This window comes from Carcharhinus amblyrhynchos, chromosome 10 (assembly GCF_965287045.1).
Source record: "Carcharhinus amblyrhynchos chromosome 10, sCarAmb.v2.hapA, whole genome shotgun sequence".
In the NCBI taxonomy this organism is placed as follows: Eukaryota; Metazoa; Chordata; class Chondrichthyes; order Carcharhiniformes; family Carcharhinidae; genus Carcharhinus; species Carcharhinus amblyrhynchos.
In genome coordinates this window covers 79056817-79070014 of record NC_137333.1, presented here as the reverse complement: position 1 = coordinate 79070014, position 13198 = coordinate 79056817, and the positions used below count along the sequence as shown (strand labels likewise).

The window sequence follows — 13198 nt, the reverse complement described above, 5'->3', positions numbered from 1 at the left end:
ATTTTAAGTATTCTACGTGGTCTTTCTCCTCCTTAAAATGTGTCTGTATTTCAACCATCTTCTGTTCTACCTTATTCTTGTCTAGGATTTTAAAACTGCTGGAACTCAGTCTTTCCACCAAACATGTAATCATTACTTCTTGATTAACCCCAGTTTTTCGTTTCTCTTAACCACTTATATCATGCATTATGGTTTTTAGCCCTTCAGCTTAAGTTTCTCAAGAAAAAATGGCAACATTGCATTCAGCTATTTTGTCTTTTGCACCAGAGGATAATATGCTGCAAAATAAGGTAATTTGGCACAACATCCCAACTTATACTACATCAGAAAATGTCACATTTAATGTGCGCATTTGGAAACCCTAAAGTCATGAATCCTTGAGGTATTAAGTATGGTAACTATTTTGGATTTTTTCCAGAGATTTGATAACTTACCTCTTTTCATCCATGCTTGGTCATTCCCTTTTCCTGGGGTGGATACCAAGGGGCTTATTAAAGTCAGGTCACTGAAGATTGATGGAGTACAATCAATCTGGCTATACAAAGGTTTCTGCCATGGAGTTTTGAAATAACTTGATGTAAAGCAACGAGCATCATCTCTAGGTTGGTTAAACTGGTTAGAAGATGCTGACAAACTGAGTTCTTCAAACCAATTCGGACATAATGGTCCCAAATCTGTAATGAGGGACAATTTTTTAAAATAAAAGATGCAAAAGCAAACATGATAATCAAAATGGTTATGGCCAAGAGAACAGTAACCTTGAAAAATGCATGTCACAGGTTTTACCCATGTAATGCAGTTATGTAAAACAGCAATATCACAAAAACAACTAAGATATCAGTAAAGTTTTGTGTTCCCTACCTTCTTGACAGAGGACTGTAAAATCAAACATGGCCCTCCCTGAATTCTGCTCTGTCATCTAATTCAACAATGTAAACTTAACAGAACACTACTGCTGGCAGATCAGACCCTTAAAACTGGAATGCATTTTCATTCAGCCATTCCTGTGAAAACATAAAATATTTAAATTTCAAACCAATTTTTATGTCATAGAAGCAAAATGAAGCTCCAAATAATGGGAAATTAGTTTTGTAGGTACTTGCTAACTCACCATGAAGGCGGCAAATAACAATAAGTTTGATAATTTTCTCCATGTTACATTTTACTAAAAAAAAAGCCTTTAACAAGGCTTAAGTGATCACTTAGATAAATTCTACCACACTGCTAAAAAAAAATCCATAGTATTGAATAAATCCACAGACCAGTGACTGGCCATAAAGAAAACTGGGCAGGGAAGGACTATAGAGAAGAACTATGAACATCAGTCATGGGCACACAAACCATCTGGTGACTGATCCAGTGACCCTGGTGATATTGACTGACATGAAACTTGAACTGGAGGGACAAATGAAGCATGGTGGGAGGGCCAAGGACATACTTGGGTTGCAAGACATCCAAAAACTTAAGAGAAAGCTTAAATTAAGGATGAGGGAGTTGTTAGAAAACAAAGGAATGTTCAATGCAGATTTTGTGAAGACAGTAGCTTTTAAAGGATGATGCCAAAATTGGCAAGAAAATGATGTAATGAGTGGTTGATGTGAGGATATTGAGGAGACAAGAGTTTGTATTTCATAGGAATTAGTTTGGTGTAGGTTGCTGGAGCAGACATTAAATAACAACTTTTTATTGACTGGAATTAGGAACTGGACTAGGAACAGAGGCAGAAAGCATTTGCATGATTATTAATCAGTAAAGGGTGGTCTGTTTCTGGAGCTCAGGGAAAAGAATGAGAAAATCAAAGTAGTGGCAAGTTCAAGATGAAGAACTGCTTAGTCTAAGTGCTACAAAACAGAAGGGAAGATATTGCTGCAAATCTGACAAACAATACAGTGACAAGGGCAATTCAGAAGTTATGTTTTTTGCAGTGACTCTCCAAACAACCTCCTATATGTACAAATCAGGACTGTGATGGAATTTTCTCCACTTGCCTGAAAGAGTGTGTACCATTTACAAGATGCAACGCGGTATCTTGCTGAAGCTTTGACAGCACCTCCCAAACTTACCCTACTACATAGAAACATAGAAAAACTACAGCATAATACAGGCTCTTCAGCCCCCAAAGTTGTGCCGAACATGTCCCTATCTTAGATATTACTAGACTTACCTATAACCGTCTATCTTACTAAGTTCCATGTAATTATCTAGAAGTCTCTTAAAAGACCCTATCAAATCCACCTCCACTACCGTTCCTGGCAGCCCATTCCACGCACCACCACTCAGTGAAAAACTTAGCCCTGACATCTCCTCTGTACCTACTCCCCAGCACCTTAAACATGTGTCCTCTTGTGGCAACCGTTTCAGCCGTGGGAACCTAGAAGGACAATGGCAGAAAGATGCAGGGTAACTCTACCACTTCCAAATTCCCCAAGTTATACATCATTCTGATTTGGAAATATATAGTGATGAAAGAATCACTGGGTAAAAATTCTTGAACTCTTTATCCAACAGGAATGTGAGGGCATCATTACCAAACGAACTGCAGCAATTCAAGGAGCCACGTTCTCAGGGGCAACTGATGATGGACAATGAATGTCAGACTTCCCAGTAACACCCAAATCCTGTGAATTAATAATTGAACTGACTTTGAAAGAAAGGAAGAAAGTTTTAACTTGAAGGGACTAAGTTGTTAAATTTGCTAATAACAAAGACAGATACGAAAGTAAGTTGTGAAGAGGACGTAAGGAGTCTGTAAAACGGATAGAGATAGATTATATGAGTGGCAAACGTTTGGCACATGGAGTATAATATGGAGAAATATGAACCTATTCAACTGCTAGGAAGAATAGCAAAGCAGCATATTATTTAAATGGCGAGAGATTGCAGAGCACTGAGGTGAAGGGATCTGTTTCTTGGTAAATGAATCTAGAATAGTATAGATACACCAAGTGCATTGGAAGGGAATTTAAATGTTGCCATTTATTGCGAGAGTGGAATGTAACAGTAGGAATGTTTTGCCACACTCCACAGGGCGTTGGTAAGACAACATCTAGAGCTCTCTTTAGCTCTGGCCTCCTTTTTAAGAAAGGGTATAAATGTGTTAGAAGCAGTTCCAAAAAGTTCACTTGACTGCTACCTGGGAATGGGATGTTATCTTATTAGGGAAGGTTATTAGGTGTTTAGAAGATTGACACATTATCTTATTTATAGGACTTGGCAGAGTGGATGCTGAAAAAATGTTTCCCCTTGGGGAAGAAACTAGAGTTAAGGGACACAGTTTAAAAATAAGTTTTTTCACCATTTAAGGCAGAGATGGTAAGAGTTTCTTTCTCTGAGTGTTACGAATTTTTCCCAGAGATCAGTGAAGGCAGTCAATGAATATTTATAAGGCAGAGGTAGACAGATTCTTGATTAACAAGGGAATCAAAGGTTCAGGGACAGGCGCAATGTGGGGTTGAGGCCGCAACCAGATCAGCCATTATCTTACTGAATGGCAGAGCAGATTCGAGGGACTGAATGGCCTACTCTTGGTCCTAATTTAAATGTCTGCATGGAAGATAGTTCCAGGATAATACAAGTAAATAAGCCAGGCAATATCAGATTATGATTGGCATATTGAAGCTTGGGAAGGAAATGGGAAGGAGGTGGAATATATAATTGAGCAGGGTCTATCTCAGTGAAAGTAAAGCGGCCAAAACGTGACCAAACATAAGATGTCAATTACCTGAACGCAGTTGTTACTGTAGATGAGAATAGCCTTTTATATAAAATAATTTGAAGGCAATAAGAAACTAATTTGGGGGTAGCAAATTCATGCACAGGAAGAGAAATGAGAGAGTATGGAGAAGTTAAATAAACTGATCTTCACAGAATTAGCTCAAAGAGCAGAAAAATAATGGGCGATACTAAAGGTAAACCAAAATGTACTGATTTGCCTTCCCTGGCATGATGACAGCTTGGTGATACAACAGAATAGCAAGCAGATATAGTACAACAGAAAGAGGCTATTTGGTCCACTGGCTATGCCAGAATTACCTCTCCAGATCTCCTCCTCTTTCTCTGACCCTATCAACATATCCTTCTATTCCTTTCCCTTGAAATGCTTATGTAGATTTGTTTTATATGCATCAATGCAGTGACCCAAGAGAAAGGGAACAGGATAAAAATTAGAGCTTTCCATTTAGGTGCTTACCAGCAAGTGACTGGAAACATTATCTATAGCTTGGGTACAGAATTCTGGGCCCAGAGCGGCAGACTGCAAGTGCATCGAATGGGATAAAATCAGCTGCAAGTTACAATGGTCTCAATTTCATAGAACTATTTGTTAATTTCTGTAGACATTTTTACTGGAAGTTGCTGGAAAACTATTTTAGTTTAGTGGCCTCTTCATGTATATCAGGATATGTGTGAATCAATTTCAAGATGCATTCCTTTGCAATGAATATTCTAACTCGTACAATCTGAGAAAAATTCAGATTGTATGAGTTAGAGTATTCACTGCGAAATCAAAAAGTGAAAGAGATAGAAAAAAACGTAAACAAGACATAGTTAGAAAAATGTATTTACTTTTTAAAAAGTCTTCAATAATTAAAAGCTAAAGGAATTCAACTCCACAATTGTAAAAGCCATGTTGCAACCCCAGCAAGGTTGTTCAGCAGTAATTAGATTGTCACATTGTTAAAAAAAAACAGAAAAATCCCACCTTCACCTGACAAATTTAGTGGGCATCTACCGTGCATATTTTCATTAAAGTCTTGCAGCACAGAAAGAGATTTGATATTCCAATCCACTCTGGCCAATTCCCCCATCCTGTTAAGATTATCCTCAACACTGGTGCCCCACCAAGGCTATGCCCTCAGCTCCTTACTATATTCCTTATACACCTATGGCTGTGTGGCCAAAATCCCTTCCAACTCTATTTCCAAGTTTGCTGATGATACCACCATAGTGGGTAAGACCTCAAACAATGATGAGACGGAGAAGGAAACAGATAGAGAATCTGATGAACTGGTGCTACAACAATAATCTCTCCCTCAATGTCAACAAAACAAAAGAAATAGTCATCAACTTCAGAAAATGTAGTCGTGCACATACCCCTATCAACATCAATGGGGATGAAGTGGAAATGGTTGAGAGTTTCCAGTTTCTAGGATCCAGATCATCAACAATCTGTTCTGGTCCTTCCACACTAAAGAACATTCAACAACACCTCTACTTTCTCAGGAGGCCAAGGAAACTCAGTGTGTCCTCTACTGCTCTCACCAACTTTTATAGATTCACCAAAGAAAGCATCCTTTCTTGTTGTATCACAGCTTGGTATGGCTCCAAGATTGCAAAAAACTACAAACATCATGAAAAAAGCTCAGTCTATCACGCAATTCAGCCTCCCACCCATCGACACTATTTACACTTCCCGCTGTCTCAGAAATGCAGCCAAATTAAGGACCCCACGCACCCTGGACATTCTCTCTTCCACCTTCTTCTGTTGGGAAAAAGATACAAAAGTCTGAGGTCACGTAACAACCGACTTAACAGTTTCTTCCCTGCTGCCATAAGACTTTCGCATTAAGTTGATCTTTATATCCTAACTATGACTGTAACACTACATTCTGCACTATTCTTTCCTTCTCTATGAATGGCATGCTTTGCTTGTACAGCAGGCAAGAAACGCTAGTTTTTACTGTACATGTGACAATAATAAATCAAATCAACAACATCCTAACTCATACCAAGTGCTGTTTGCCCATCACCCCGGTGCTCACCCAACCTACAATGATTGCCATTTAAACAGCATCTCCTCGGACTGTAATCCCCGGGAATCTCTGATTTATTGGACAGCCCCGGAATTTAACCAACAGCACGGGCAGCCGGCCCTGAACCTGGGGCCTGGGCTCGGCAATGCCTTCTCGCCACCGCACACCATTTCCGAAAGCGCCTCCGGTTCGGCCGCAACGTTGTGTTTGGCTCAGAATCTGGGGGGAGACACTTTAATACCGAGACAGGGGTAGGCACTTGTGGGGGCAGGGGGGAGGGATATACACACACAGGCCGAGACATGTGCCGCTTGCTGGGGGCACCCGCCTTGCGGAATTCTACCCACTTCAACCACCCAGACAGCAGGTGAATGGCCGCTCCAAGCCGCGGATCTTCCTCCCGAACCGAGGACCCTCAGTCTCTGCAGCGTCCGCCTGCCCCTTCCAGAACCTTCAGCCCCTTCGCGCGCTCGACCAGCGTCAAAGGCCATTGGTCCATCAACCCGCCCCTCAACGACCAATCGGAACAGACGCTTTCCCCGTTTGCGCCAATCCCCGCGGCGCTATTCTGACGTCAGCAGTCACGCCCATTTATAAAGCTCCTGCAGCCGGGATTAGGGAGAGATAGTGGGGGATTTTGGGGCAGCAATGAAAAGAACTTCACGCCTTTTTGGTTAAGATCAAGTGTGTAGTGTCGACATGCTGTACTTGGTTGAAGTCCTTGGGTTACATTTTAGCTTAGTTTGAAGCAATTTTTAAAAGCAGTATCTCAGCCTTTTGGCTAAGGTCCCAAATGAGATCAAACCTTGGACTGGCATTTCACCTCCTCCAATCACCTTAGCCTGTTGGGCACTGCAGGGGCTGGGGGACATTATCATTGCTAATAATCACATTTTGATCTGATGTTTTCAAGTTTCCTTTATACTTTGATTTTGTTTGGGCTGTTTCCGCCCCCCCCCCCAGCCCCCTGCTTTTGGGGGGCTGTCCCTTCTACTTTGTCCTGTTTTAATGAGTGTGTTTATTTGGTTTGACCTCAAAAGAGGTCAATCAGCTTGAATCATGTAGATCAAGCCCAAGACAGGAGGTGAGAGCCCTGTCTTGTCAGCTTGGATTGGGAATGTCTCAACTTGTTGGGACTCTGAATCAGATTTGATTGAATTGGATTTTAAAAAAATAGCTAGAACAATCTCAGTAGGTCTGGCAGCATCTGTAAGGAGAGAAAAGAGCTGACATTTCAAGTCCAGATGACTCTTTATCAAAGCTTTCAGATGCCAACACCTGCAGTAATTTTCTTTTGCCACTGCAGGAGGTGGGCTTCGCTTCTTGGCCTTTTGGCTAAGATTGTGTGGTATTGGCAACCTGCAGCTGGTTGAAGTTATGAGATTACACTGAGGCTTCACTTGAAGCAATTTTTTGAAGCAGCATCAAAGCCTCTTGTTTGCTGAGATGCAAATGAGATCAAGCCTCGGAGGAGGTGCAATGCCTGCTCCAATTGGCTTGGATCATGTAGATCAAGTCCAACACAGGAAGTGACCAGCCTGCCTTGTCAGCTTGGATCTGGGATGTCACTGTTGCTGAGACTTTGAATTGGATATAAACAAAAAACACTGGGGCTAGTAACAACTACCCCTGGAGGATCAGCTTCAGAAAGTGTACTCCTAGAGCAGAAGCCCGGAGGTGAAATCCTTGGAAGGGGAAAATACGGAGGGCAAATCCCTAAAATGTTATAGATAACTTACAACGAACCCTTTCTTACAGTAAGGAAGTTATTTGTTAAAGGATGGTGTTAGCTGTTTACATTATCAATTGCTGATTTATTGTAACTGAGTTGTTTGCAACCTTGGCAGCTGGTTGTGGATAACTCACAATGCACACTGTTACTCTGCTGTGTTTTGGCTATTGTACTAAAAATGGCATGTTTGTTCTTGGAACTGTTATATCTGATGTTTATTATTGTGAGATGGTAATTTGAAAGTGTAATGTATGTTTGTATTTATAAACTGTTTGATAAATAAAAACTGGACTATTCAACAACTGCAGATTGCAATGGGATTTCATTGCTACCAGTCTGATAGGGGTGATTTTCATAGCTTTTGTGGCTTCAGATGTACATGCCCTGAAATAAAGTGAATTCATTTTCTACACACACCTGACTGACCACCTGCTCCTCCCACAAACTTTGCCCAAAATGTAGGAAACCAAAATGGAAATGTTTCTAAAACTTAATTTGATTTATTATTCAGATGTTTTAACATAGTGAAAAGTATTGTTTCGTGTCTGCTGTACAAACAAAACATACTGTTCATAGAAGGAAATAAGACAGTGCAGAATGTAGTATTACAGTCATAGCTAGAGTGTAGAGAAAGAGCAACTTAATGCAAGGTAAATCCACTCAAAACTCTGACAGCAGCTGGGCAGAAGCTGTTCTTGAGTCGGTTGGTAAGTGACCACAGCTTTTGTTTCTTTTTCCTAACAGAAGAAGGTGGAAGAGAGAATATCCAGGCTGCATGGGGTCCTTAATTATGCTGCTTGCTTTGCTGAGGCAGCAGGAAGTGTAGATAGAATCAGTGGATGGGAGGTTTGTTTGTGATGGATTAGGCTACATTCACAATCTTTTGTAGTTCTTTGCAGTCTTGGGCAGAGCAGAAGCCATGCCGAGCTGTGATATTCCTGAAATATTTGCCTTTATTCTACAATGCTGCTGGACCTGCTGATTATCTTTTGCCTTTGTTTTGATTTCCACCAACTGCAGTTTTGCTTCAGCATAAAATAATCTGACAAAATGGTACTTCCCTTTTCATCACACAAGAATTTGTCCCTCGACCTCTGAATCTCACTCTATCATTAAAGTTTATTTACAATCACGTTGTGGAGGTTTACAGCACGGAAACAAGCCCTTCAGCCCAACTTGTCCATGCTGCCCCTTTTAACCACCAAGCTAGTCCCAATTACCTGTGTTGGCCCATATCCCTCAATAGCCATCTTACCCATGTAACTGTATAAATGCTTTTTAAAAGACAAAATTGTACCCGCCTCTACTACTACCTCTGGCAGCTTGTTCTAGACACTCACCACCCTCTGCGAAAAAATTGCCCCTCTGGACCTTTTTGTGTCTCTTCCCTTTCACTTTAAATCTATGCCCTCTAGTTTTAGACTCCCCTACCTTTGGGAAAAGATATTGACTATCTAAATGATCTATGTCATTCATTATTCTATAGAACTCTATAAGATCACCCCTAAGCCTCCTACACTCCAGAAAAAAAGTCCCAATCTATCCAGCCACTCCTTATAACTCAAACCATCAAGTCCAAGTAGCATTCTAGTAAATCTTTTCTGTACTCTTTCTAGTTTAATAACTTTCTATAATAGGATGACCAGAACTGTACACAGTGTTCCATGTATGGCCTCACCAATGTCTTGTCCAACTTCAACAAGACATTCCAATTCCTGTATTCAATGTTCTGACCAATGAAACCAAGCATGCTGAATGCCTTCTTCAAACTGTCCATTTGTGACCCCACTTCCAAGGAGCTATGAACCTGTACCCCTAGATCTCTTTGGTCTGTAACTCTCCCCCAACGCCCTACCATTAACTGAATAAGTTCTGCATCTGCTGAAATGCATCACCTCGCATTTATCCAAATTAAACTCCAGTTCATCAGCCCACTGGCCCAATTGATCAAGTTCCCATTGAAATCCTAGACAACTGTCTTCACTGTCCACTTTGCCACCAAACTTGGTGTCATCTGCAAACTTAGTAATCGTGCCTCCTATATTCTCATCCAAATCATTAATATAAATGACAAATAACAGTGGGCCCAGCACTGATCCCTGAGACACACAGCTGGTCACAGCCTCCAGTTTGAAAAATAACTCTCTACAACCACCCTCTGGCTTCTGTCATCAAGCAAATTTTGTATCCGTTTAGATACCTCACCCTGGATTATGCAACAACCTACCATGTGGTACTTTGTCAAAGTATTAGGGTGACTAGCAGAGTAAATGTGTAGGGTTGCGGGCATAGGGCCTGGGTGGGATTGTGGTCAGTACAGACACAATAGGCTGAATGGCTTCCTTCTGCACTGTAGGGATTCTATGAGTAAACCATACTGGCTACTGACAAGAACATGTGGCATATTTCAAAAAAGAGGATAAAAGTTGCCCAAAAAACTACAGGCTGGTATCTCTCAACAGCATCATTCGCAAGTGGCTTGGACATATTGTTCATTCACATGTCAGGAAGGACCTCGAAGTTCATAAGACCCTGGTACATGGTCAACGTAGTTTTTGGTTAAAATGATCTATGGAAACACCAGTTTTACAGATTGCTGATGACCGGCTTCAAGTCTCAAAAGAAATGAAATCCTTCATATGGCAATACCGGATTTCTCAAATGGCTTTGCAAAAGCTCCTCGTGAAACCCTCTGATTCAAACTTCACTGCTGTGAAATCAAGGAGGAATTATTAAATTAGCATTTCCTAGCAGAGAGAAGACAGAGAGTGCTGTGTAATGGGGAATTGTCACCTCCAAAGTGCCTCAGGGAGCTGTGTTTGGATCTTTACTCTTGTTGACATACCTCCCAATAAGTTAAAAAAAAGGATGCATCTATTAGCAAATAACTGCCAGCTTTATGTACTGGGGAAAGCTCAAGATTATATTAATGCACTGCAAAATGATCTTCTGGAATTGCAAATTTGACAGAACCAATGAGAGATGGCACCCAATACCAAAAATACATTATTTATGTGCATTAGCAACAAAATGGATCTACCAGCAGATCACTTTAAGTTCTATAATTCTGCAACCAGTAGAAAGATACACAATCACACTTGGGAGTTCATCTTAAAGACAATCTCCAATAAGGATTCCACATTTAGTAGGTAACACACAAAACAAACAAGTTTTTTGGATTTCTGAGAAGAAATTGCAACAAAAATATCAGAGTTATAGGTTGCCAAACATGTGTTCATCCAGTCCAGAGTGTGTGAGTTGTGTGTAGTCGGATCCTTATATGACAAAAGATATAAATAAGATTGAAGCAATTCAAAGACATGTTTTATGGTTGCACTTGCTGAACTATGGGGAATACACCAGTGTCACATCCTTGATCAAAGATTTCATTTCAAACTGTGCCTGCATTGTAATTAAAGGATTTATGATGTAAAAACAATCAAGGTCTAAAGAAAGATTAGGCTGTTGCTTAGCAACCAGGGACCCACACTAAAAAGCACGTGGTTCAGTTATCTGAGAAGAAAGCAGCTCTCATAGACACTGCCAGCAGAGGCAGGACAATGGGATAATGGGCAGAAAACAAGTCCCAGAAGCTAATGAACAGGTAGTTCTAGAAGCCCCAGGGGTTGAACAGAGAAGCCAAAGGGACAAGGAACTGGAATATGAGCAATGAAGTTAAACAAACCACTAAAGTTAAAGAAAGAGGCAGAGAAAGGTTCTCAGTAAAATTCAGAGCTTAAAGGTACAGAGCTGATTAAGTTGGCTAGCAAGAAGCCAGATATCTTAAATAATCTTGATACAGTCTGTGAAGCAGTGATGTTCTGTTGGTGTGGCTGGTTACCTGAGAGGTTGTGTGGAAGCTTGAATGCACCTGGCAATCCAGAAAGGAGGTTGAAATTCTGGAAATAAATCTTTTGTGAGGGCATCTGAGAGGAAGTCTTGTTTGGGAGAAGATTCCAAGGTGTGTTTTTCCAAGAGTGGAGTTTGGAAACACTCAGGTGGAAGTCAGATTCCAGTGAGGCTCATTGGCTCACAGTGTGATATGAATCTGGGGAGATTTGATGAGAAATTCACAGGTGTTATCTTGGGTGGTATCAGCCACCAGATTTCAGAGTGTGGTGTTTCTGACCACAGATGGCATGTCGGTTTACATGGACTTTGTACTTACTGTGAACATTATAGTACAAGATTTATTTTGTAATTTGTGTTGTCCTCAAAAATCTGTGGAAGATACGGGTGAGGTGAAGGAGTACAGTATTGTGTCGATCTTTTCACATTTAATTAAGGTTTTATCCTTTTGTTTAAAGTTAATTGCCAGTCCTGTGACTTTATTCATCCACATCTCCAAACAAAAGATAAAAGTTACAGCCTAGTGAGTCAGGATTCCATTGTGGAACCTGATTGTCTAAGAGTAACAGTGGCATAGTGATTAGCACTGCTGCATTACAGCACCAGAGACCTGGGTTTGATTCCCAGCTTGGGTCACTGTCTGTGTGGAGTTCACATGTTCTCACATGTGTCTGCATGAGTTTGCTCCAGTTTCCTCCCACAGTCCAAAGATGTGTGGGTTAGGTTGATTGGTCATACTGAATTGCCCCTTAGTATCAGTGGAACTAGCTAGGGTAAACTCATGAGGTTATGAGGATAGGGCCTCGATGGGATTGTGGTCAGTACAGACTTGATGGGCCGAATGGCCCCCTTCTGCACTGTAGGGATTCTTTCATCAGCTGGGATCATAACAAAAAAAGAGAACTACAAAGTAGGGAGAAAACTGGACTGGTCATGTTTTGTAAAACATGGAACGGACTGGAGAGAGTTGCTAGAAACATATACCTTATGGCCTCAGGCATAAACTATAAAATCCATTTGTTTCCAACACACATCAACAATCCATTTCCCCCCCCACAAGGACAATCCCACAATCCAACAAGCAACAAACAAAATAATCACAGCTCCAGTATTTGAGACCTCTATCTCTCGATTATTTCCATTTGTAAATATTCATAAATGATCATGATACCATCTCAGCAGACCACATCTGGCTTAGCTAGTGTTGTAAGAAGTCTCATAACACCAGGTTACAGTCCAACAGGTTTATTTGGTAGCAAAAGCCATTAGCTTTCAGAGCACTCGCTGTCCCTTCATCAGGTGAGTGGGATTTCAGTTCACAAACAGGGCATATAAAGACAAACTCAAATTACAAAATAATAGTTGGAATGCGAGTCTTTACAGGTAATCAAGTCTTAAAGGTACAGACAATATGAGTGGAGAGAGGGTTAAGCACAAGTTAGAGAGATGTGTATTGTCTCCAGACGGGACAGTGAGTGAGATTTTGCAAGCCCAGGCAAATTGTGGGGGTTTCAGAGAGCGTCACATCTTAGCTAGTGCTACTCATGTTGGCAGAATATGGATGTTAGTCTCTGATGCTGACACATTCAAAAAAACAGGATCAAGGGCAGGACAAGGAGGCAGCTTCCAAGTTTACCACCCGTCCCCACTTCCAGTAAAAAAATGTTTATTCTGATGATAACTGTTATCTGAAAATTTTTTATTTCTTTACTAAGGGGGAACAGCAGATCCAAGCTCTGTACTTCGTCATGTAATGTTGTGTCTTTCAGGGCACCCAAAAACTCTTCACAATCAATGAAATACCTTTTAAAATGTTGCCACTGTTGCAATCTGGAAAGTGTGGCAGTCAATTTACACACAGCAAGAT

At 40.9% G+C, this 13198-nt stretch overlaps 1 protein-coding gene across 1 annotated transcript in view; it reads right to left on the bottom strand.

Moving 5' to 3' along the window:
- The window catches only part of brca2 (BRCA2 DNA repair associated), a 103181-nt gene extending 96998 nt beyond the window's left edge, over positions 1-6183 (bottom strand). Inside the window, exons 1-3 of the mRNA XM_080197444.1 lie at positions 6098-6183; positions 862-1004; positions 435-674 (exon numbers count right to left, since the gene is read on the bottom strand). Of these exons, the coding sequence (XP_080053570.1) occupies positions 435-674; positions 862-919 (298 nt within the window). The 5' untranslated portion in view covers positions 920-1004; positions 6098-6183. The remainder of the gene's footprint in view (positions 1-434; positions 675-861; positions 1005-6097) is intronic.
- Between the last annotated feature and the right edge of the window lie 7015 nt (positions 6184-13198).